Source organism: Protopterus annectens, chromosome 17.part0 (assembly GCF_019279795.1).
Source record: "Protopterus annectens isolate FY-2018-M chromosome 17.part0, PAN1.0, whole genome shotgun sequence".
Classification (NCBI taxonomy): Eukaryota; Metazoa; Chordata; order Ceratodontiformes; family Protopteridae; genus Protopterus; species Protopterus annectens.
In genome coordinates, this window is record NC_056751.1 from 618,150,978 (window position 1) to 618,175,043 (window position 24,066).

At 39.3% G+C, this 24,066-nt stretch overlaps 1 protein-coding gene across 1 annotated transcript in view; it reads left to right on the plus strand.

Moving 5' to 3' along the window:
* The window catches only part of LOC122791477 (extracellular calcium-sensing receptor-like), a 289,465-nt gene that overhangs the window by 45,273 nt on the left and 220,126 nt on the right, over positions 1–24,066 (plus strand). The window contains exon 3 of the mRNA XM_044059219.1: positions 2,496–3,335. Within this exon, the coding sequence (XP_043915154.1) occupies positions 2,496–3,335 (840 nt within the window). The remainder of the gene's footprint in view (positions 1–2,495; positions 3,336–24,066) is intronic.

The window sequence follows — 24,066 nt, forward strand, 5'->3', positions numbered from 1 at the left end:
CAAATTTCTGGTACAGCTGCATCAGATGCCAGATGTGGGAATCGTGATAACTTCCAGGGCAGCCAGCACACATGTTCAGTATTATGCCCTGGACATCACACATGACCTGGCAGTTGATGGAGGGGAAGCCCTTGATGTTGTTGTAGACCCTACCCTGCTCACTGGGTGGTGCTATGATGCATATGTGCATGCAGTCTATTGCATCTACTACCTCAGGGTATTCTGCTATTTGGTGGAAGAGACACATATTGCTGGCCAATGGGTGAGGGGGAATTATTCATGCTCAACGACATGTGCTGCCTTGGCATTCAGGAACTGATGTAGTGCCCTGGATGCTGATGCCTGTGAAATCCCCTTCATATCCCCAGTTGGCCTTTGGAAGGTACCTGTAGCTAGTATTCTTAGGCCTATACATAACTTCGTTTCCACTGGGTTGGGTTCCCCTCTGTTAGTTCTGTGTGTCAGGTGTGACCGGCACAGCTCAACAATTTGTTGTAGGAGGTCCCTGTCCAACCTATAGCGTTCCACTATCTCCAGCTCATGTAGCCCTTGGTAGGTTACCCTGGGTCTGTACACCCTTCTCCGTCTCCTCACTGTGGGTTGGTCAGCAGTAAAAAGGAGTGTGGTTTTTATCATTTGTATTCTGAAGAAGTCTAATAAAGACGAAACCTAGGTCAATTCGGTGTGTGATTTGTTTCAAGTTGGTTGTCTCCTGTGAGTCTCACTGCTGGTATGTATTTGTTTTGGTCAGCAGTATTCCCATCCTCACCACCCTCTGCCTCTTCCACAAATTGTATGATAGCTATTGCAGCCCCTAACATTTTGCTGTTGTGAGTGTCAAACGTTCCCCACTTGTTTACATTGGTGGTGTAGGGTGTGGGAAAAACCGGAGGGGTAGGTTTTTGCATAGTTTATAGTGGCATTCTGGGCTAGGCTGGTCTGCTGCCTGTGTAATTGGCTGGTTCCAATACATTTCACCTGGCAGCGAACCTAGTACCCCTTGATTAACTTCTTACTGCTGCTTTCCCTTCCCATTGCCCTTCTGTTTCAGCCCGGGGGTGCATCGTGCAATTGGTGTACTCCACTATGCAGACTGCTGCTATTTCCTAGGTTCACTTCCTCTATCTTCCTGTAGGTCCTGTTGCACGGTGTGCACACCCGCTTACACTTTGTCATACGTGCTGGGCAGGTTTAGACACACCCCTTGGCTTTGCTGTAGATGTAGCCCCAAGCAACAGGGGTCCAATCTGCTGACAGTATGCCTGACACACCCACCCATGATGTTACCTACCTCCTAGTCTTGCAGTCAGCTATTCATACTCTTACACTTTTGGGACCTGCCTCACATGCTGGGGAAAACCGGGATTCACTATCCTTCTCCTCATTTGCATAGGATTGCCTGCTAATGCATAGTTACATGTGTCACACTGTGCCTCCCCCCTTAGCAACCAATATTCACTGGCCAGGTTGTCTTTTGCCTGCCATTGATTTGCATGGCAGAATACTGATTTTAGTTAGACTGCTTTTTTTAGGTTTATTTTCTTATTTCCTCACTGATCCCGTTTGTGCGCCACTGCCTTATGCTTCAACGGCCGTGATCGGCAGACATATCATAAAAGTTGTATTTTGTACATTTTGCATTGTTTACAATGCCAATGGCCTTCTACTTGGCCATTGGCATGCTTCCTCAATGATATGCAGCCTTTATTTGGAGCTATCATAGCTCTGTTTTGGATTTTGCAGTACAGTACTCGGTTACTAACCGAGTACATTTCTGCATATTACGCTAGTCCTGTACACCCTGATTCCTACTTCCTGGATGGCATATTTACCTCACTTGCATGGTTTTCACCTGCAAATGGGGTAATTTGCGTACGGGGCTGGGAACGTGCAGCACTAGTGCTAAAGCGCTTGTGCACATCAAACGAGCACGTACATGGATCGCTCGGCAGCCATATTGGCAAAATTTCGTCTTACACTAATCATGCACACCGTGCAAGCTTTTGAGAATCCAGGGGATACTCAGGGAAAAGCTATTTTATTTGTTCTTTAATTGTTTAGCACATATTTCCTTTAAAAAATGATTATCTAGTAATTTTAGCTTAATATTCTTCCATTGAAATATCAAGAAACCAAATCAGTTGTCACTTTTTCTGGATTAGAAAATAAAAAGAAATGACTGTCCTTAATGAATGTTTGAGATATATATTGCTCATTTGCCCCTGTGAACTAGGATATTAAGCTAGTACTTATTTTTCATAACATTTCTAAGAAAATAAATGCCTCTTAGGTCTTTGATCCCTGTTTTATCAAATAAAATTATTCCTTTCTGAAACTATTTCCATCTTAACTTGTGTAAGGTTTAATTTGAGAAAATTAATTCACTAAAATATATTCACAGTATAATTAAACATATACTGTAAGTCACTTAAGCATTTGAATAGATGAGGAATTGAACACTTTTTAAACAGAATTCTAAATTAATGTTTTTTCAGATAAGCTATTATTCATCCGTTGCCCTTCTTAATGACAAAGTTCAGTTTCCATCTTTTCTTCGAACAATCCCAAGTGATGAATATCAGTCTATTGGGATTGCTTGTCTCGTTGTTCACTATGGCTGGAACTGGGTTGGAATCCTGGCAGAGGAAACTGACTATGGACAAATGGGAGGCATTGCACTAAAAAATGAGTTACAGATGGTTGGTGTTTGTATTTCATTCTTTGAAAATGTACCCACCGTAGCTACTGAGAACAGGATTAAAAGTATAGTTGAAACTGTGAAATCATCATCTGCTGCTGGTGTTATACTGTTTTCTATAGCTGATAGCCTCTTCCCCCTTATGGACAGGTTTAGTAAATATAATGATTTTGGTAAAGTATTTATTGCGACAGATGGTTGGATTTCTTCTCCAATGTTTTTCCAAAAAGATTATTTCAGCATATTAGATGGTACAATTGGATTTATGGTTCGAAGAGGTGAAATGCCTGGTTTCAAGGAATATCTGTTTGCCCTTCACCCTTCTTCACATTTAGATTACCCATATGCAAATATATTCTGGGAATCTGTTTTTAATTGCAAGTGGGCCAGTCCAAATGGTGAACAAATGGAGTATAATATGCATAACACTGACTACACAAACTGTACTGGAAATGAAGATTTACATAATGCTAATATTGCATTTTTTGATTTTAGTAGTCTAAGAATAACCTATAATGTGTATAATTCAGTTTATTCTATCATACAAGCAATGCATGACTTGCAGATCTGTGTACCAGGAGAAGGACCTTTTACCAACGGGACATGTGCAGATATATATACTTTCAAATCATGGCAGGTAAAACCTCAGTAATGCAACATAAATAATCTTAATTGCTGTTTGTTTTTATGTTGTTCATGTTACAGCAGTTTTCATCATGGAATATGTAAGCTGAGATAAAATCACAAGGTTATAGACATTTCCATAATTTATAAACAAAAGTGTACAAAATGAAATTTCAGGAGTAAATTCTCAGACATCTCTGAACTGTCTTTATTTTGTATTGCTGACAGCTGGAGTAAACTCCACATGTTATTGTATTAATTTGTTAACTGAATGACTGAAATGATCCAATGAGACTCTTCAGACATAACCTGGTCTGGAGCATGTAAGATGTATATGCAACTGATACAGAAAAATAAATTTCACACAGAAAAGAAACACTGAATAAAAGTAAAAATAAAACATAATACATAGTGGTAAAACAATTCCCATCAGTGGAAAATTTTAGAGCAATAAAGAAATAAAACTGCTGCTCTTATATATAATTATTTATCAACGATGAGAATATCAGTTTGTATACAAGTATGCAAAACACATGTGATAAGTTGCAAATATTGATGTCTGTTTATTCCTATTTCATTTGGGCCTGCCAGTATCTGCTTTAATGATGTATGAAATGCCTCTGCAAAGGCATGCTAAATGATAACCTACTAGAGCTAAAAAAATAAAACATTTAAATGTAAAACACATGCTTTAAATAGAACAAGTAAAGAAAATGTTTGGTTTATTTGTTCAGTTAAAAGCATTTGTTTTACACTTAAGTAACTAATGAATGTTATAAATCCAGTACCATGATTAAGTTTCATTTTTGCAAAACTGCATGCAGTCTGCCTTTTAAACATTCTTTGTTGATATACTGAATGCCAGTAACACACACAGCAATGCAGGCACTGGCCTAAACATACGGCAGTTAACACTATCTGTTTAAATAAGCTATATGAGCCAGAACTTTTTGCCCTTACAGAAGCAGGGCTACATTTGTATATCCTTAGAAATGCAAATGTTCTAATATACACACACACACACACACACACACACACACACACACACACACACACACACACAAACTTTCAATATTTTTAACCTTCAATGTTATGAGCTACACACACACACACACACACACACACACACACACACACACACACACACACACACACACACACTTGTGTGTGTGTGTATATATATATATGTATGTATGTATATATATATATATATATATATATATACACACACACACACACACACACACACACACACACACACACACACACACACACACACACACCACACACACACACACACATGCACACATACCTAACATATATGATAGTTCAAATTCTAAAGTTCAAGCGACACAAATATCTGTTAGCCGTGTTATAAATAATGTATAAGAAATATTATGCTGGGATTCTTGTGTTCTCACTTGTGTTGCCAAGTAGGAGTATTATTCTTCTGTAAATATTCATTATGCAATAAAGCAGAAGAATTTTTTTTTTCTATAAAGCAGAGCAGGTTTGCTGTGTAAAAAGAGGGCTGAAGAAAGAGACACCAAGAGCTAGTTCATGTTCCAGCAATATAATGAAGAGAGTCAATGAAAGTCTCAAAGAGAGGGAGTGATACATTTGATGTCCCCACTCTGGGTCAGTAATTAAGGAGCCTGAATCCCCACCACTGACACTGGAGAGGAATGTTCACTTGGAATACAAATCAATACACTCAGTATTTCCAGTTTCAGACATCTCTGCATCAAGCACAATTTACCTTAAGAGCACACAGAGAACAGACACATTATGGGATCTGGGTTTCTCTCTGTCTCTCCCTAGGTCCCATATAAGGCTCCCCACTAGTAAAGCTGTAGGGTTAGGTCTTCAGCCGACAAGTGTCCAAGTCAAGTCCTCCAGCACCATCTCTGTGAAACCAATGATTCATGTCCTTGCTCCAAGTAACTGTCACACACACACTCTTTGAAATTTAATTTTCGCACACACACACACACACACACACACACACACACACACACACACACACACACACACACACACACCTGGGAAAGGCTGACACAGATTATCTGCTCTACCAACTTTCCCCAGACTATAAGGTAGATTCATTGCCACCAGTCAGTTACTATAAGGCTCTTAAAAGGGTATCCAATTATACTGTACTGAGTGAAATTAATATTAATAGAAATGGCAATGTTGACCAAACAAGCAGGGGAACGGGTTTAGTTTATATAGTCTTCATATGACTTAGGGCTGCCACAGTTATATTGTGTCAGTTATGTAATTATCTATTAAGCTCTGTATTGTATAGTTAATACAAAAGTATCACAGGGGGTATAATGTGTACTATGTTCAGACAAGTATATTCCTGCTATGCAGCTTGGCATGCCCTTCCCATTAGGCCAACACAGTTACAGAATGACCTGTATCTGCAATAACATAGAAATTGCATTAGTTACCATTCTTCTACATTGTTTACTATCATGCAAACACATTGCTCCCTTTGTGCCCTGTTTGCATGATGGTAAGCAATGCTCATCTTTTTCAAATGTTGCCAAATCAAAAAGTGTCCATCTGAGTAAACGGGAAACGTGCAATTGGTGGCAAAATATCATTCTATATTGAACTTGCTTTGTTACAGACATGTAAGGCATTTCTTGGAGAGGTTTTGAGATTTAAGCCTCAAAGGTAAGGTGTCCAGGAATCCAAAGTGTTTGTTGGATGGCTAGGGAATGACCATGTGCCCGGGCTCCTGCAGAGGCACTATCGTGGCTCACAATCAAGGACAGAGGCATGGAATAGTCTGACCCGGACTCTGACCAGTGCAACTGGGACCCCCTGCACTGGTGAACAGTGGAAGAATCACTACCGTGACCTCAGAATGAGGAGGAGGGATACCCTTGATCATTGGATCGAGGAATGTCGGGATGGTGGTATCCCACAGATCTGTAAGTATGACTTTCACACATTACTTGTAATAGTTTAAAGCTGTATATAGTTAGGCTTGGTATTCATAATCATATTCTGTTCTATTTTTTTCCACTGAGGCAGATCATGATCTGAATGTTATAGCCCATGAAGGTGAATTGGCAGAGATATGAGCAGCAGGTGGTATGTATACATCACATGAGTAATGTTATTGTAGCATTAAAAGTTAAAGACTGCTTCATAATACCTCTCAACTTTATGGGTTTTGCAGAATGTTCACATTGTTGCCTCATAATTTTGGTTTGCGTCTCATAAATTGTATTTGTTTGGCAAGTCTTTTTCCAAAACACTGAGAACTGCAGTCAGAAAATGACATTTGTGTCTCATACTTCATATCTTTCAGAACATGTGTGTTAATGCAAAGCTTGTTATTGTATCACTTTTCTAAGTTTATAGCAGAATATGTAAAATGTTTGCTATTTGTGTGTCTTTGCACCCCCAGTATTTATTGCTTGGTTCACATCTGTAGCTGTAGGAGGTTGTGAGATATGGGCTTAGTTGGAATGTAATGCAGTAACACCTGGCAACTGTACAGATTTTCACATATTGTCCAGTCTTTGTATAGTTACAGATATAATTGTGGTTTTCAGACAAATAATTGCATAAGGGTTGCGGCCTGACATCACTAAATAATGTTAGAGATGAGATTCAGGCATCAGACCCTTCAGAAAAGTCATGCAAGTGAGAAACCTGTTACTGTATTACCTTAACAAGTCTGTAAGAGCAAGTAAGAAAGAGTCATCCCTATTTTCTGGACTTTGGACACTATTATACATGACTTTGTCCACATTTATTGCTGGAAGAGTTTGAGGCCTACAACATTCATCTCACAACTGTAAAAGGAAAGTATGTATGCAGTATTATATGGGAATGCATAACACTACATAAGTAGAGAGTAGTCGGTAGTTGTTGGCTCAAACACCACAGTTACCAAATCAACAAATACTGTTATGTTTTCATCATTATTGCACTGTAACTGCAGACCTGTCTAGAAGTGGCAGAAATGGCCTGCTGGAAAATGTACTTAGTAGAATTGGACCCTGCATATGGGCAATATATATGCACATCAAGGATTGCTGGCTGAAATATGTACTATAGTGTGCTTCTGTTAGCAACTGGATTTTCAGAAATGTTATGTAAATGTTTGTTTATAGTTTGTACTGTTTATAGTAAAGGTAACATAATAGAGTAAAATAATTGTATCACTGCTTTGTATGTCATTTAAGATTTAGCTCCCCACCCCTTATGTTCCTTTTTTCCTTTTTGTTTAAAAGCATAGCAGGGTAGACCTGTCCCATGGAAGCCACCTGCCCCCACTCCATCAGGTACGGCATCAAGTTCTAGCACATCAGGAGCACATGCTGGTAGTACCCCTTCTGCTGCCTCTGCACTAACTGGGCCTTCAGGTAGTTCTGCCCTGCAGGATAGGCCATTGGTTCCCTCCAGAAGCAGTGGCAGAGATGGTGATTTCATCACCTGCACTGAACTGCCTGGGTTGGTGTGTAGGATTGTGCTCCACACAGTTGGTGCATGCTTATGCCAGGTGGAGACACTGTTCTCCATCATTGCTCTGAATAATACAAGGAGATGCAGATATCAGACACTGCAGCCATTGGTGCAGTGAGTTGACAGTGATGACAGTCCACTGGGTGAGGACTTGATTCTCACTGTCTCCAAACTTGAAGTCGATGGGTTCTTGATGTCCCCACCCTCTCCCCAGCCATGTTGTTCACCCCATCTTGTGTCCTTCACCATCCTTTTTTCATGTCTTGTATGTCCTGCCTGTCTGTCATTGCTTCCTCACCTACCCATCTTACCTTACCCACACATACCTAGGTCCCTACCCCAACATTCCTCTCTGTCTGCTAAAAAGAAAAAGGGCACCTGTCCACCCAAAAAATATTGTTCCCATACATAGCCCTCCATTTCACACACATGTCTTCATGACACCCTTGATTTGGTCCAGTTGGCTATACAACATGATTTTGTTGTGGTCATCTCTCTCTCCAGAGGTGACAATCCAAATTCATATAATAATATTCATATATTATTATGTTTTGCTGTTGCAGAAATGGATACCTATGTTTTTTTCCTACACCCTTTCTGCACATTCCTGCCCTCCTTTCACTTTGTTTTTCTCTCTGCTTGCTTCCCATTTCACCACTTTCGTGTTTTCCCCATTTCTTTTCTTTAGAGAATCTGTGCATGATGGTGCACGATGGTGCACATCACACAATGATGCATGCCTTTGACAAAAGTAATTACAGCTATTATATAAAGATGCATTTGAAACCACTACTATGTTCCACAAAAATGATTACACATAATCATAAGTATCCCAATTTAAAATATTTAGTTGCACCTAAAAGTATGTGAAACTGTTACATACACCTGTATTTGAACCAAGTACCATGTGATCCAAAACAAGACTGGATCAATGCATTAATAGAGGGTGTTACAGAGTCATTTGAGTAGCGGGAGTATTTTACACACTAAATAGAACATTGCAGACTTCACTGCTGCTGCATACATCTGCTACTTAACTGAATCTTTGGATGCAGGTAGTAATTGACTTCAGCCAGTGATAATTGTCTTTTTTTTCAGCCACGTGGAACTGGTTCTAAATGAAGCTGTAGCTAATACTATTCACAGCTATTTTCATTTGTGTTATTTATTAAATTTTTTATTTGCCTTGCTTAGCGAAGCTGCATGATGTGAAGCATGGTGCACACATGCTTTATAAAAATAAATGGAAATTGTGCACTAAGGCTTTTAGAACATTAAAGACTACTGTGCAATAATGCTTCATACACAGTTAATGTTGAAAATATGACATAGATGATGCAAGGAGTAAGAAATGGGGAGTACAATGGATACATATAAACATAAACTGTGACAGTTAATATTGATTGCATAAAATACACCTACTAAAGAACTGACTCCATGTCCAGATGGGTTAATGCATTATTGTTGTTGGCGGTAGATGGTATTGGTTTGATATAGTGTATAAGCATGAATTCTACAAGTGTGCATGCTAATTTTACATGCATTTACTGACACTACTGCCTTTTACTGATGCTTAGTGATGATGTGCATCATGCACCATCACACAATGATTCTGTAAAGAAAAGAAATGGGGAAGATAGGAAAGTGGTGAAATGGGGAGCAAGCAGTGGGAAAAACAAAGTGAAAGGAGAGCAGGAATATGCAGGAAGGGTGTTGGAAGGAAGCTTAGCTATCCATTTCTTCAACAGTAAAAACTGATCAGATGTATATAATATTAGCTGAATTCCGACTGTCACCTCCAGAGACAGAGATGACAACATATAATCCTGTTCTATAGCCAAATGGACTGAATCAAGTGTGTCAAGTAGACAGATGTGCAAAATGGTGAGCTATGTATGGAATGTTTTTTTTTTTGGGGGGGGCAGGTCCTTTTTTGTGAGAGGGGAATGTTGAGGAAGGGACATAGACATGTCTGGAGTGGACAAGCTGGCAAGGTGAGGAAGCAGTTGCTGACAGACAGCACATACAATGTAAGATACAAGGGTGGTGAAGGACACAAGAGGGGGGGTGAACAACATGGTTGGGGTGTTTGGGGAAACTGAGGTCTTATGGATGTCAGGACAGATGACAGCGGGAATTGAATACTCACCCAGTGGACTGTCACCACTGTCCTCTCACTGAGATAGTGGCTGCAGTGCCTGACATGTGCATCTTTGAAGGGTACTTTGTACTAGAACAGAGAGCAGGTGCTCCGTCCAGCATAGGCATGTGTCCACTGTACAGTGTACAATCCTACTTAGCAACTCATTCCAGTTGATAAATGCACCCCCTACACCACTGGTCCATGAGGGGACTGGGGGCCTAGCCTCTAGGGCAGAACTGATTGAGAGCCCAGGTAGTTCAGGGAGGGCAGAGGGGGTGCTGCTAGGCTGTAGCCCAGACGTGCTGGCCCTTGGTGCTGTAGTTGGTGGAGTGAGAGTAGAAGAATCACGGGGGACATGCCTACCCTGCTGTGCTGTAGTAATAAAAACAACTTTAACATACAATCGTAAAATAAAAAAAGGAACAAAAAAATAAATAAATAAATTAAACATAAAAAATAAATAGAGTAACAAAGAAAAACAAAAATGAAACAGAATAAGAAATAAAATAAAAGCAAATGTATATAACAACAAAAACAAACAAAATTAGAAATAATAAATTAAAGCAAATAAATGCAAATGTGTACATAATAACAAAATGAAAACAAATTAAACAATAAAAAGGGAGAAAAGGTTTGGGGTGAGAGGAAAAACATGAAAACATTATTAACGTCATAGTTAATATACTAAAGCTTTCTACAATTATTTAAATCTATTCTGTTACGTTTTACTGTTAACACTACCAACTCCTAAGAAATTTCTTTATTACTTTGAAGACTACCCAGTTACTAACAGATGGACACTAGTACTGATCAGATTGCAGCCAGCAATCATTCATGTGTGCATATATTGCACATATGCATGATTACACTTGACAGCAGGCCATTCATGCCAGAGGTATTGAGGTTTGAAAGTTACTTGCTATAACGTTGATTAGCTACCAGTATTTTGTATATAATGATGAAAACATGACAGTATTGTACTCACTATTGTATATTTAGGAAGTGTGGTCTTTGAACCCTCAATCACTGACTACTGTAATGCTGTACTTTCCTTCTGGACTACAGACTAATGCATGCATACTTTCCTTTTACACGTTATACGTGCATGCCCACTGTTATTTGAGAATGTGGGATGGTTGCTTTGTGGTACAGTGTAAGGCATGCATACTTTCTATTACAGTTAAGATATGCATGCTCAATTATATACAACTGTCTGAAATGGCAAGTAATCCATCTTTAACAGTTAAAGCTACAATAATAATGCTTTTTATATGCATACATGCCACATACTTTCCTCATTCTTGCCAGGCGTGCTCCATGAGACCTCACATTTTAGGCCCATTCTTCAGCAGCTGTTGAAAAGAAAAACAAAACAGAATGTCATTATGAGTACCAGTCTTGACTATATTCAGCTATACCTTTTTATGTTGGTCAATGCATTTTATACTTACACATCTGTGGAGTGTTCCATGCTCTACATTCCCTGATCTACTGATCAAGGGTATCCCTCTTCCTCCTACGGAGATCAGCATAATGATGATGACACAGCTCACCAGGGTATAAGATACCTGTAGCACTGTGCAAAGCCCTAACCAAACTAGTCCTGACTTCAGACTTATACTGAGAACGTGTATAGTCCCTCTGCAAGAGGCGGAGGCTATGCTCCTCAAATAGGAGCTCAACAAAGACTTTGGACTCCTGAACACCCCAACATTGCACTTGAAAGTGCACACCCTCTCCAACATCAGCCATGTCTCCTAAAGATCAAGCTCAATGTCTAATGAGCATTTCCCACAAATTCATCTTTAAATATATGTTTTCCCACCAATTGCATGCTGAGAGTGCACACTGCCTGTTTTTTGCTACATTTGAAAAAGCTGCCCCCTGCTTACCATCATACAAATAGATGCACCCTGCCTTACCATGATTGCATGATGGTAAGCGATTTTGCAACAGTGGGCAATAAAACAAAACAAACAAAAAAATAAATAAATAAAAAGCAATGCAATTCCAAGTATATTTCATATACAGACCCTTTGTGTAGCTCTATTATTCAAATGGGATTGCAGAAATATACTTTCATGAACATAGTACACATTATTCCTACAGTCATACTTATAATATATGCACAATACCAATATAAATGAATAGGTAAATAATTGACACAATATTAGTGTCTCACCCTCATACATGTTCTTTTTCTCCTTTTGTCTTTTCCCGGTTAGAGGTTGCCACAGCAGAACAACAGTCGGCAGAATAATTGGCAGTGGAGTTTTACTGTGTCAAGTTGCCAGCCTCAAGCCCAACCTCCCACAGAAGGCACATCTAGGAACAATTTAGAGTATCCGATCCATCTACAGCATGTCTTTAGGATGTGGGAGGAAACCAGAGCACCTTGAGGAAACCCACGCAACCACAGGGCACCTCCTGTTGTGGGGTGACAATGTTAACCACTGCACCACTGCAGCCACCCTTCAGCCCTCATACATGTAAATATTAATATCAGCTACACTATGTCAGGTGTTATGAGTGACAATAAATATGACGTGACATGTAACAACATTAAAAGTGTATGCCATATGCAGTTTTTAAACCAAGGACCATGTGTATACTAGTTCTAAACTTACAATTATTGCCACAAGAAGGTTGAGAAAACACTTGTCTGTATTGCTCTTCATTTGTATAATCTGCAATGTCAACACAGTAAAAGAAAGTAAACCAACAAGTAAAAATCACCACCGCTAGCAAAAGCTCGAACCTGTACTGAGATAAATAAATTCCAAGCATATAATAGTAAAAGTTCTAGTCAGGTTCAAGTAAGGCAGAAAAACTCATCAAATAGTCACTTTGTATAAGGTTGCCGTCTGTTCAGACCCAACAATACTGTCTATTCAGACCCAAGGAAATTTCTGGATACGAAAGTCTATTCAGACCCCATGAATAAAATAAAATGAGCATATATTACTTCAATAATCTTCTGGTGAAACTTATTATTTAACGAATACTTTATTGGAACGAACCAAGGTAAGTGCTTTCGCTGTAAAGCTTTTTCAAACCATAAACTCCATATACACATGAGAGCCAATATATATATACACCCACATCTAAATTGAATCAAAGATTAATTGGTTCAATTAAGCATCACAATGTATTCAAGCTTTTAAAAACACTCTTTTTATAAAATAAAAAGTTAAAATGCACTAAAAGTACTCAGCAAAAGTCTGTTATAAAAATCACATATGTACTGGAAATACTTCTCAATAATCAGTTATAAAATATACTTATATAACTGTATGGAATTAATTAAATACATAAAAATATAGACTGAATAAATAAATAAATATATATATATATATATATATATATATATATATATATATATATATATATATATATATATAGATATACATATGAAGGAATATATGTTTGAAAATTAAATATATAAAAATATAAATGAATAATAATCAATATATATGACTCTTGCTTACATATAAATAATAATGCAAAATTCCTTGTATGTATTAAGATCATGAAAACATACTGAATATGCATTTGTAAAATTTATATGAATAAATAATAAATAAATAAATAAAATCTTTCCTTATTACAAGTATATAAAACATTTCACATATATACAAAAATGAATATATACTAAAACACACCAATACTTAAGAAGTATTAGAAATTTCTATCTATATATATATATGCATATATATGTATGTATCATACCCTAATGTAAAATAAATTTTAATAAACTTTAAATGACTTGGTATAAAGGAATGATAAATGCAGGTATTGTATAATATTTATTTATTTAATAATAAATATTTAATAACCATTAATTAATGTTTAATATTTAAAATTCCTTCCTTTCAAAGCAGGCTTCAATGGTATTTTTTCATTCAAGCCTGGTGGAATATGTGCTTGCATCTTAATGATCCAATCTGTTTCAATTTGTTCTGTTTTATTCCTGACATCCCCTCCTCTAATATTGGGTACATTTATTTGTATGGCCATAAACTTAAACTGATGTAATGAGCCTTCTTGTAGTACATGTTTGGAAAGTGCATTAACTTCTGACTTAATTCTGATTTGATACGTGTTCCCTTATTCTGTTTTTTAACTTTCTATCAGTTTTCCCGATGTAAAATGCAGTGCATACTGTGCACATTGCTATATAGACTATGTGTTCTGTATCACAATTTGCCCGAGTATTAAAGATGTGAATTTTAGAAGTATTAGGGTGCACAAACATATTTGTACTAGATATATAAGGGCAGAAATTGCACTTGTTACAAGGTTCAGTGCCACATGTACTGTGATTTATATCATTGTTTATGTTATTCGGGAAGCATAACAGTCTATGTAAATTTTTCTTATTTTTGTATAAAAATTGCGGTTGCTCACCTACTAATTTTCTAATCTCAGGATTTACTGTTAATATTTCCCAGTGTCTATGTATAACATCCTGAATTAATTTTATATCTTGAGTATAAAATAGTTATTTTTTGTTCCTTCTTATTGCTCATTTATTCTATTCTTTTTTCCTTATATACATATTTTCCTTGTGCAGAGAATATTGGACATGCCTTATTGTCCCTGGTATGTTTTATATCAATAAACCCTTTATTTATTTCCATCGATTTATATTTCCGATTCACTAATCTTGTGTTTTAGTCATTTAATTCTGTTTCAAAGTTACTTTGTATAGGGTTTAATCTGGACACTCTTATGGCTTGTCCTTTAATAATGTTGGAAAAAATATGGTGTGGATGCATGCTATCCTTATGTAGTAGGGTATTCTTGTAGCTTGATTTTCTATGTACACCTGTGTTCAATTTTCCGTTGTCCAGGCGATGAATTGAAACATCTAAGAAAGCTATGTCATCCCTAGAGTTAGTAGTTGTAAATTTTAAATATGAAGTTAACGAATTTATTTCAATGAAAAACTCTTGCAACTCATTCATATTACCATTCCACAAGAAAAATAAATCATCCACAAAGCGTCTGTAAAAACAGACAAATTTCTGGTATGATTCTAAGTGGAACAATTTCTCTTCCTCCCATGTTGCCATTACCAGGTTGGCGTAGCTATTGGCACAAGAAGTGCCCATAGCCATGCCATCCTTCTGTAGATATAATTGTTTGTCAAACAGAAAAATATTGGTTTCTAAGACTAATTCCAACAGTAGACAAATATAGTCTATGTGTTGTTCTGACATGTCTGAATGCCAATTTAGATATGACTTAATGTTCAATATTCCTGTATCATTCGGAATATTGGTGAATAACGACTTAACATCCATAGTAACCATTATAAATGTAGAGTTATCAGAAAGCAATTCTGTTCCTTCATACAATTCTATAAGGAATTGTTTTGAGTCCATTAAAATAAATTTAACACAACTAGTGGTCTTAGAGTTTTTTCAATTAATATAGAAAGAGGTTCAGTGAACCATCCACGTCCAGAGACAATGGATCTCATCGGTGGATTATACATGTCTCTATGTACCTTTGGTAGTCCCTGGATTGTAGGTGTTACTGGATTCTCTACAAAAAGAAAATTGTAAATTCCTAAGTCAATTATATCATGTTGATGTAACTCATCTAAGGTATTATATACACTGAGTACATTTTAACTTTTTATTTTATAAAAAGAGTGTTTTTAAAAGCTTGAATACATTGTGATGCTTAATTGAACCAATTAATCTTTGATTCAATTTAGATGTGGGTGCATATATATATTGGCTCTCATGTGTATATGGAGTTTATGGTTTGAAAAAGCTTTACAGTGAAAGCGCTTACCTTGGTTCATTCCAATAAAGTATTCGTTAAATAATAAGTTTCACCAGAAGATTATTGAAGTAATATATGCTCATTTTATTTTATTCATGGGGTCTGAATAGACTTTTGTATCCAGAAATTTCCTTGGGTCTGAATAGACAGTATTGTTGGGTCTGAACAGACGGCAACCTTATACAAAGTGACTATTTGATGAGTTTTTCTGCCTTACTTGAACCTGACTAGAACTTTTACTATTATATGACAGTAAAAGAAAAGCTTGCTCACCCTGTTCTAGAACCTTGAATGATTTGCACTCCAGACATAGACATAACACATTGTCACAGGATTAGTTACATGACATCCCCTATATTAGTATTTATTATTAATCTGACAGTGTTAGCATAGCACAACCTCACTTACCGGGCTTGCACAATGCCTAGTGGTATTAATTGAATGCATCTGGTTTTTATTTTTGGTTGTCTGGATCATGTCTGATACATGGATGGCTCAGTTGCACAAACAAGCTAAGCATTGTGTAAACATGTGAAAAATATAAAAACCTCAGAATAAGCAAACAAGCTAAGCATCACACACACATGTGAAAAAAAGAGGAATGAAAAACTATAAAACTATATGGAATTAATAAATGCAGAATGACATATCTATGGCAGAGTCCCTTGCTCTAGTTTTCTCAATTTAAATGTGTTTTGGTACCCTGTCAAATTTCAAACAGGGGAAAGCAATTGCTGTCATACCTCTCAACTTTACAAATTTTCACAGAATGTCCAAATTTGTGCTTCATAGTTTTGGATTGTTTCTCATAAAATTGTGGGGTTTTGGCAAATCACTGGCGATTCACTGGGGATTGAATTCAGAAAATAATAACAGACATTTGAGATTCTGATTTCATACCCTTCAGAAAATTCATGTTAATGCAAATTCTAGCAATGTTTAAGTTTGTAAGAGTAGTATTTAAAAATTGCTCCTATTTCTGAGGCCTTTGCCCCCCCATTATTTATAGCTTTGTTCAGATTTCTTGCTGTAAGAGGTATGATTGCCATGCTGCAGAATGCAATCTTACACGGAAATGCTATCTGCTTTCCGAAAGAGGTTTCATGGCCATAAAACCACTGCTGCGCACAGCAAAACCTTGTTTAAGTGTGCCGCACTTCATTAATATGTATTGCGTGGCATGCCACAGGCACAACTTTGTATACATGGAAACACTCCATGTAGGCTCTACATGAACCCTACATTGAGTTTCTTAAATCCTCCTCTAAGTTTATGACTCCAACAAATATTGAGGTACACAGTTAGAAAGCTGTAAAAGTACAAATAGTTGACTAGATACAAACAGAAACAATCTAAGTTGTTAAAAAAGCTACGTCAGTATACACCTATGATAAAGCTGCTCTCAACTATTGATGCAGAATAGAAGCATAATTGCTGCCTGAAAGCATTACATAGCATGGACTGAGAGACAAGCAGAACTGAGAAGAACTCACTTGCTGAGATGTATTCTAAGAGATTATTGTTAGGATGTATGGAAATGCACAGTCTGAGTAGAATCCTAAACTTTCTTGTCAAGTTAAGTAGAAAGCCTCAGAAATGGAAACTATACGCAACAGCAGTTGACTGACAAGGAGGAACAGCTTTCGGTATGAATGATTTAGAGATGGAAAAACAGTACTTAAGAGGAAGAAACAGTACCTAGGCATACTTATGATACCACTTCTTTCATTACAAGACTTATAAATCAAATAAGGGAAGAATCTAGGCAATTGATGTATCCAAGTAAGGAGAAGTAAAACAGAACTAAAATATGCTGTAATTCACCTTTGTCAGAGGGACAGTAATCCAGAAGAACAATAGACAGTGTTTATCCAGCATGGTATAGAGGAAAGACATATAAAGGAAAAAAAAGGACACAGAAGTGTACACTGAGGTAAGGCAACCTTAAACAAAGTCTTAATGATATTCTTACAGAGCCTAAATGCAAGAACTGTAGACACAAGAAAGATGGTTTAGTGATCAGGTTTAGAAAGAAAGGGAACCAAAAAAAATGAATAAAGTTGAGATGCAGCAACTGGCACTAAAGAATGCTGATATGTTACCTTTTCAAGGAAACAGTTATATACTAAGATCCCAGTGCCTGTGTTGGTAACAGAAGAGGCAGTACTTTGTACTTTGACCAACTAAACTTGAGAGAACTCCAGAGTTTGATGATCTTTAGGCAAGTTGGTTAAATTTTAAAATGGCCACTTTGGGTAAAAGACTGCAGCAGGGATCTAAATAGCATTTGTTTTGACCAAAAGCTTTGTATTTTATCTTTATTCATATATTGTTTACTGTTGTTACATATGTTTTGACAACAACATAAAAAAGGCAAATAGTTTGTGCAGTCAAGAACATATCCTTTAAAGCAGTAATTCAGAAACAGATTAATAGGATGGAGGATCATAAGATGAAGGAATCCAGCATGACAAACAGCCCTATAATACCTAATGGAGGAAACCTGAAAAATGCAGTAGAAGAAATAAGAAATGTAGAATGCAAAGCACAGACATCCAGCGTGTGCCTATGATAAACCAAGGCATTCAACAAAATAGGGTGGCAAGAAGGATATAGATACTTTAGACCATCCCCTGGATTCTCAAATGCTTGCATGGAGTGCAAGATTGGTGCAGGAGCTCAAGCAGGCAATATGTGTGCCGTGCGATCCAAGAACAGCTTGCATGGGCATGCACAAGAGCTCCTGCACTAATCCTGCATGGATGAAGCCCTTTTATGCAAATCACCCCATTTGCAGGAGAAATCCATGCAAATGAGGTGATTTTGTGATCCAGGAAGCTTGCGACCATCTGTACAGGACTAGTGCAATCAGCAGAAATGTACTCGGTTAGTAACCGAGTACATTTCTGCAAAATCCAAAATGGAGCTATGACAGCTCCAAATAAAGGCTGCATATCATGTAGTAAGCAATGCCAATGGCCAAGTATAAGGCCATTGGCATTGCAAACAATACAAAACATAAAAAAATAAACTTTTATTTTTTTTTTTAGCCGATCTCGGCTGTTTAAGCATAGAGCAGCGGCACGCAAACGGGATCGGGGGGAAAATAACAAAATGAACCTAAATTAAGCATTCTAACTAAAATCCGTATTCTGCCATGCAAGTCAATGGCAGACAAAAGACAACCTGGCCGGTGAGTAGTGGTTGCTAAAGGGGAAGGCTCAGTGTGAGACATGTAACTATGCATTAGCAGGCAATCCCATGCAAATGAGGGGAAGGATAGTGAATCCCAGTTTTCCCCAGCATGTGAGCCAGGTCCCAACAGTGTAAGAGTAGGAATAGCTTAAAGCAAGCCTAGGAGGTAGGTGACATCATGGGTGTGTGTGTCAGGCATATCTTAAGTGGATTAGAGCCCTTTGGCTTGGGTTTGCTCCTAGCTTAGCACAGCTAAGCTAGGGGGTTTGTCTAAACCTGCCTAGCAGTCTTAACACAGCCTAAGCGGATGTGTGCACCATGCATCAAGTTGTACAGGAAGAAAAAAGAGGTTAAACCAGGAAATAGCAACATTGTGCACAATTGAGCACTCTGTGTGCCGCACCCCCAGGCTTAAACATGAAGGCAATGGGAAGGGAAAACAGCAGTAGGAAGGTAATCAAGGAGTACTAGCTTAGCTGGTAGGTAAAATGTATCAGAATCAGCCAATTACACAGGCAGCAGACCAGCCCAGCCCTGAACACTACTGTAAACTATGCAAATACCTACCCCTCTGGTTTTTCCCACACTCTACTCACAACAGCAAAATGTTAGGGGCAGCAAGAGCTATCATACAACTTGTGGAAGAGGCTGAGGGTGGTGAGGATGTGAATGCTGCCAAGCAACCCACAGTGAGGAGACGGAGAAGAGTGTACAGACCCAGGGTAACCTACCAAGTGCTACATGAGCTGGAGATAATGGAGCACTATAGGGTGGACAGGGACCTCCTACAGCAAACTGTTGAGCTGTGCCGGCCACGCCTCACACACAGAACTAACAGAGGGAAACCCATCCCAGTGGATACCAAGGTATGTGTAGGCCTAAGAATACTAGCTAAAGGTACCTTCCAAAAGCCAACTGGGGATATGATGGGGATTTCACAGGCATCAGCATCCAGGGTACTCCACCAGTTCCTGGATGCCATGTCAGCACATGTCGGTGAGCAAGTATATTTCCCCAACACCCATGAGCTATTAGCCAGCAATATGCAACTGTTCCACCAAATAGCAGAATACCCTGAGGTGGTGGGTGCTATAGACTGCATGCACATATGTATCAAAGCACCACCCGGTGAGCAGGGTAGGGTCTACATCAACCACAAAGGCCTCCCCTCCATCAACTGCCAGGTCATGTGCGATGCCCAGGGCATAATAATGAACATGTGTGCTGGCTGCCCTGGAAGCTATCATAATTCCCACATCTGGCATCTGTCGCAGCTGTACCAGAGATTTGCCAATGGGGACATCCCACACAGTCACCAAGTGCGGGATGCCGGATATGCACTGGAGCCGTGGCTGATGACACCCATCAGAAATGCACACACATCTGAACAAGAACTCCATAATGAAGCACATACACAAACAAAAATCATAATAGAGCATGTGTTTGGGATGCTCAAGTCATGGTTCCGGTACCAGGACACATCCGGTGGAACCTTGCAGTACTCACCAGCTACATGTACCCAAATTGTCTTTGCATGTACCATGCTATACAATATGATCCTGTAGAAACAGCTGCATCAGGAACAGCATGGGGCAGGGCCACACAGCCCCCCCACCATTGCCAAGGCCTGCACAGGGACAGACTGACTCAGAGGAGGAACAACCTGAGCCTGCCCCAGTAGGCAGAAGAAGGTGTGCCCAGTATGCCCTGGCCTTGGCAAAGATGAAATGCATTGCACATACACTGACATGGGAGGGACCCAGGGAATAACACCTCTCTTTGACTCTCACATACAGTAAAAGGGATGACAAACATTACACTACCTGTGCTTAACCATGTGTAGGGAGTGTACTTTGTGCATCCGACATAGGCAGCCCTGCAGCACCACCCTCAATACTGGAACACCCACAAGGTAAGTGACTCACACATGCCAGTCAGGGGGGTGTCACATATCCAACAACAGTCACAGCCAGCAGGACAGGTATAGACAAACACAAACAAATGCTGTGCTTTGGCCTCTGAATGAGGGCTATGGGTAACCTCCCCCCCAGGCCTACACAGACAGACTACAGCAGACCAGGCAGTAGGATGCCAGTTGTGAAGGCTAGGAAGTCAGAAATTAATATGTAGGTAATTAAAAGCTAAGATCTGTAGTACACTGATATGCTTCTAGCCAGCATGATAGGTAAGACTACAGACTGGAATGGAGTACCTGACATACCAGTACAGACCTAGCAAATGTGTACAAGTGTCAGGTGTGCCCCCCATCCTACATAGACATATAGTAACATTCAGGTGTGCCCCCCCCCCAATCCTGTGTAGAAATGTTGAAATAGTCAGGTGTGCCCTCTCCCCATCCTACACAGAAATATAGTAACAGTCAGGTGTGCCCCCCCAATCCTGTGTAGATATGTAGAAATAGTTAGGTGTACCCTCCAATCCTACATAGAAATATAGTAACAGTCAGGTGTGCCCCCCCAAACCTGTGTAGAAATGTAGAAACAGTCAGGTGTGCCCCCCCACTATGCAGAAATCTAGTAACAGTCAATGCCAAATCGTCGATGCATACCCTGCAGAGACAGCATGCTACCTGTCGGTGTACAACACAAAGGTCAGCAGTGCAGTACAAACTACCTGGACTTGATCCACACATGTCAATACAGATGGCCATACTGGGCATGCTCACACACTTAGAGAAATAAAGGCAATGTCATTCAACAACATACTGAAAGGTCATACTTGTCATGCTCACACACATAAACACATGAAGGTCATGTCTGCAAAACACCAGTGGACCAGATATATCTGGCAGTCACAGTTGTTAGTGCAGACATTTGTCAGTATGCTCCACTCATGCCTTGCACACACAGTGGATAGGAATACAGACATATATGTAAGAACAACACACTATAATAAGCCAAAGGTCGACAGACATAGATGTGTGGAAGAGGGTGACTGTGACAAGAAGCCATCCAGGCCTGTCCCACCCAGCACACAGCCAAAGGGCCCCAAAAACATGAGTTGTAGATGTCACTCAATGCAGATACTAGCCACCAGTATCTGTCAGTATTACAGACTATGTGGTGCATGTGCCAGCTGTGTAACATGACTGTACAAGAAAGTAGTCATCTAGCAGCTGTATACATGTACCTTTGAAATATGACCCTGTGTGTGCCTGCATGTGGTGTGTCAACCCCTAGATGAAGGGGTTATGGCTCGTGCATACACACTGACCTACCCATAGCCCTACTATGAAAAGACTGCTGAGGTCATCCAATGTGAAATACACCTTTGGGAGAGTTGTAGTCCAGTAATCTCCGTGGTGCACCCCATAACTGCTGTAGTTGATAAGCTAGTTAGGTAGGAGTTCAAATCCCAGACTTGACATCTGCGTGTGTCTGCGTGCATGTCTGTCTGACTGTATAGATAGAAATGCTGATTAGGGGAATCAGACTCCCAACAATTGAAATCCTCAACCTTGACAAGGCTGCTGATGTCATCCACCTAGAAATACACCTCTGGGAAGATTGTAGCCCAGTAATTTCTATAGCACATCCTGTAACTGCGTATTGCTGTTGTGTGATACAGTAGTTAGGTAGATGTTCTAATCCCAGACATGGCAAGTGTGTGTATGTCTGTTTGACTCTGTATGTGTGGTGAGCAATGCTTTTAAGGGTATTCACACTACCTACAAGTCATATACACAACTTTGGCAAGGCTGCTGATGTCACCCACCTAGAAATACACCTCTGGGAAGGTTGTAGCCCAGTAATCTCTGTAGCATGGCCTTTAACTGTGTACTGCTGTAGTGTGATAAAGTAGTTAGGTAGGTGTTCTAATTCCAAACATAGCAAGTGTGTGTTGGTGTGTGTCTGTCTGATGCTGTCTGTGTAAAGGGCAATGCTTTTTAGGGTACTCACACTCCCTACAATTCATATGCTCAACTTTGGCAAGACTGCTGATGTCACCCACCTAGAAATACACCTCTGGGAAAGTTGTAGCCCAGTAATCTCCATAGTGTGTGCCATAACAGTGTACTACTGCAGTGTGATTTAAAACTGTGTTAGGGTTCCATCCCCACCCATGGTGGTTGTGGATGTTTTGTGTGTGTTACAATGTCTGTGTAGGGAGTGATGCATTTTAGGCTAGTCACATGCAATACATGTCAAATGGCCAACTTTGGCAATCCTACTGATGTCATTCATTGTGAAATATGCTTTTGGGGAGGGGGTTCCCAGTAATCTCTATGGAGTGTCCTATAACAGCTCCATGCTGTAGTGTGATATAGACCTCTGTTAGAGGTTCTATACCCACACATGTCAGTTGTAGATGTTTTGTGTGTTTGTTACTGTCTGTGTAGGGAGCAATGCATTTTAGGCTAGTCACACACAGTACATTTCAAATGGCCTACTTTGGCAATCCTGCTGATGCAGTGTGAAATATACCTTTGGGGAAGGAGTACTCCAGTAATCTCTGTGGTGCGTACTATAACTTTGTAGTGCTGTAGTGTAATAAACTAGTTAGGTAGGGGTTCTACTCCCAGAATGTGTGTGTGTGTGTGTGTGTGTGTGTGTGTGTGTGTGTGTGTGTGTGTGTGTGTGTGTGTGCGCATGTGTGTGTGTGTGTGTGTGTGTGTGTGTGTGTGTGTGTGTGTGTGTGTGTGTGTGTGTGTGTATCACAATGTCCACTGTACAGTGATAAAAGATGTGAAATAGCTGAGAAGCTGGGGTGCAAAGCCATACCCATACATGTGACATCAAGGCCAGGCAATCACAGTTAGCAACCTCAGTATTACCCTCTCAACCCATGTCTAATGTGCACAGACATCCCTAGGCAACAGCCAATATGTGGGTAGTACACTGCATATTGGTCACTGATAGTAACTATGGAGTGATAGCAATGGGCTACAGAAGGCATGGCACCCTGTCCATCTTGCCAACATGCACGTACATGCAGACAGTGCACGTTCCCCAATGGACACCTGCAACACCTGTGGTGCCATCACATGTGACCCACAAATGACATACCATGCCTGACAACATGCCCTGTATGGACAGATGCCACTGACACCAGGGAATGCTGTTAGCATGCTATCAATGTAGGTGTAGGGTAAACCTGC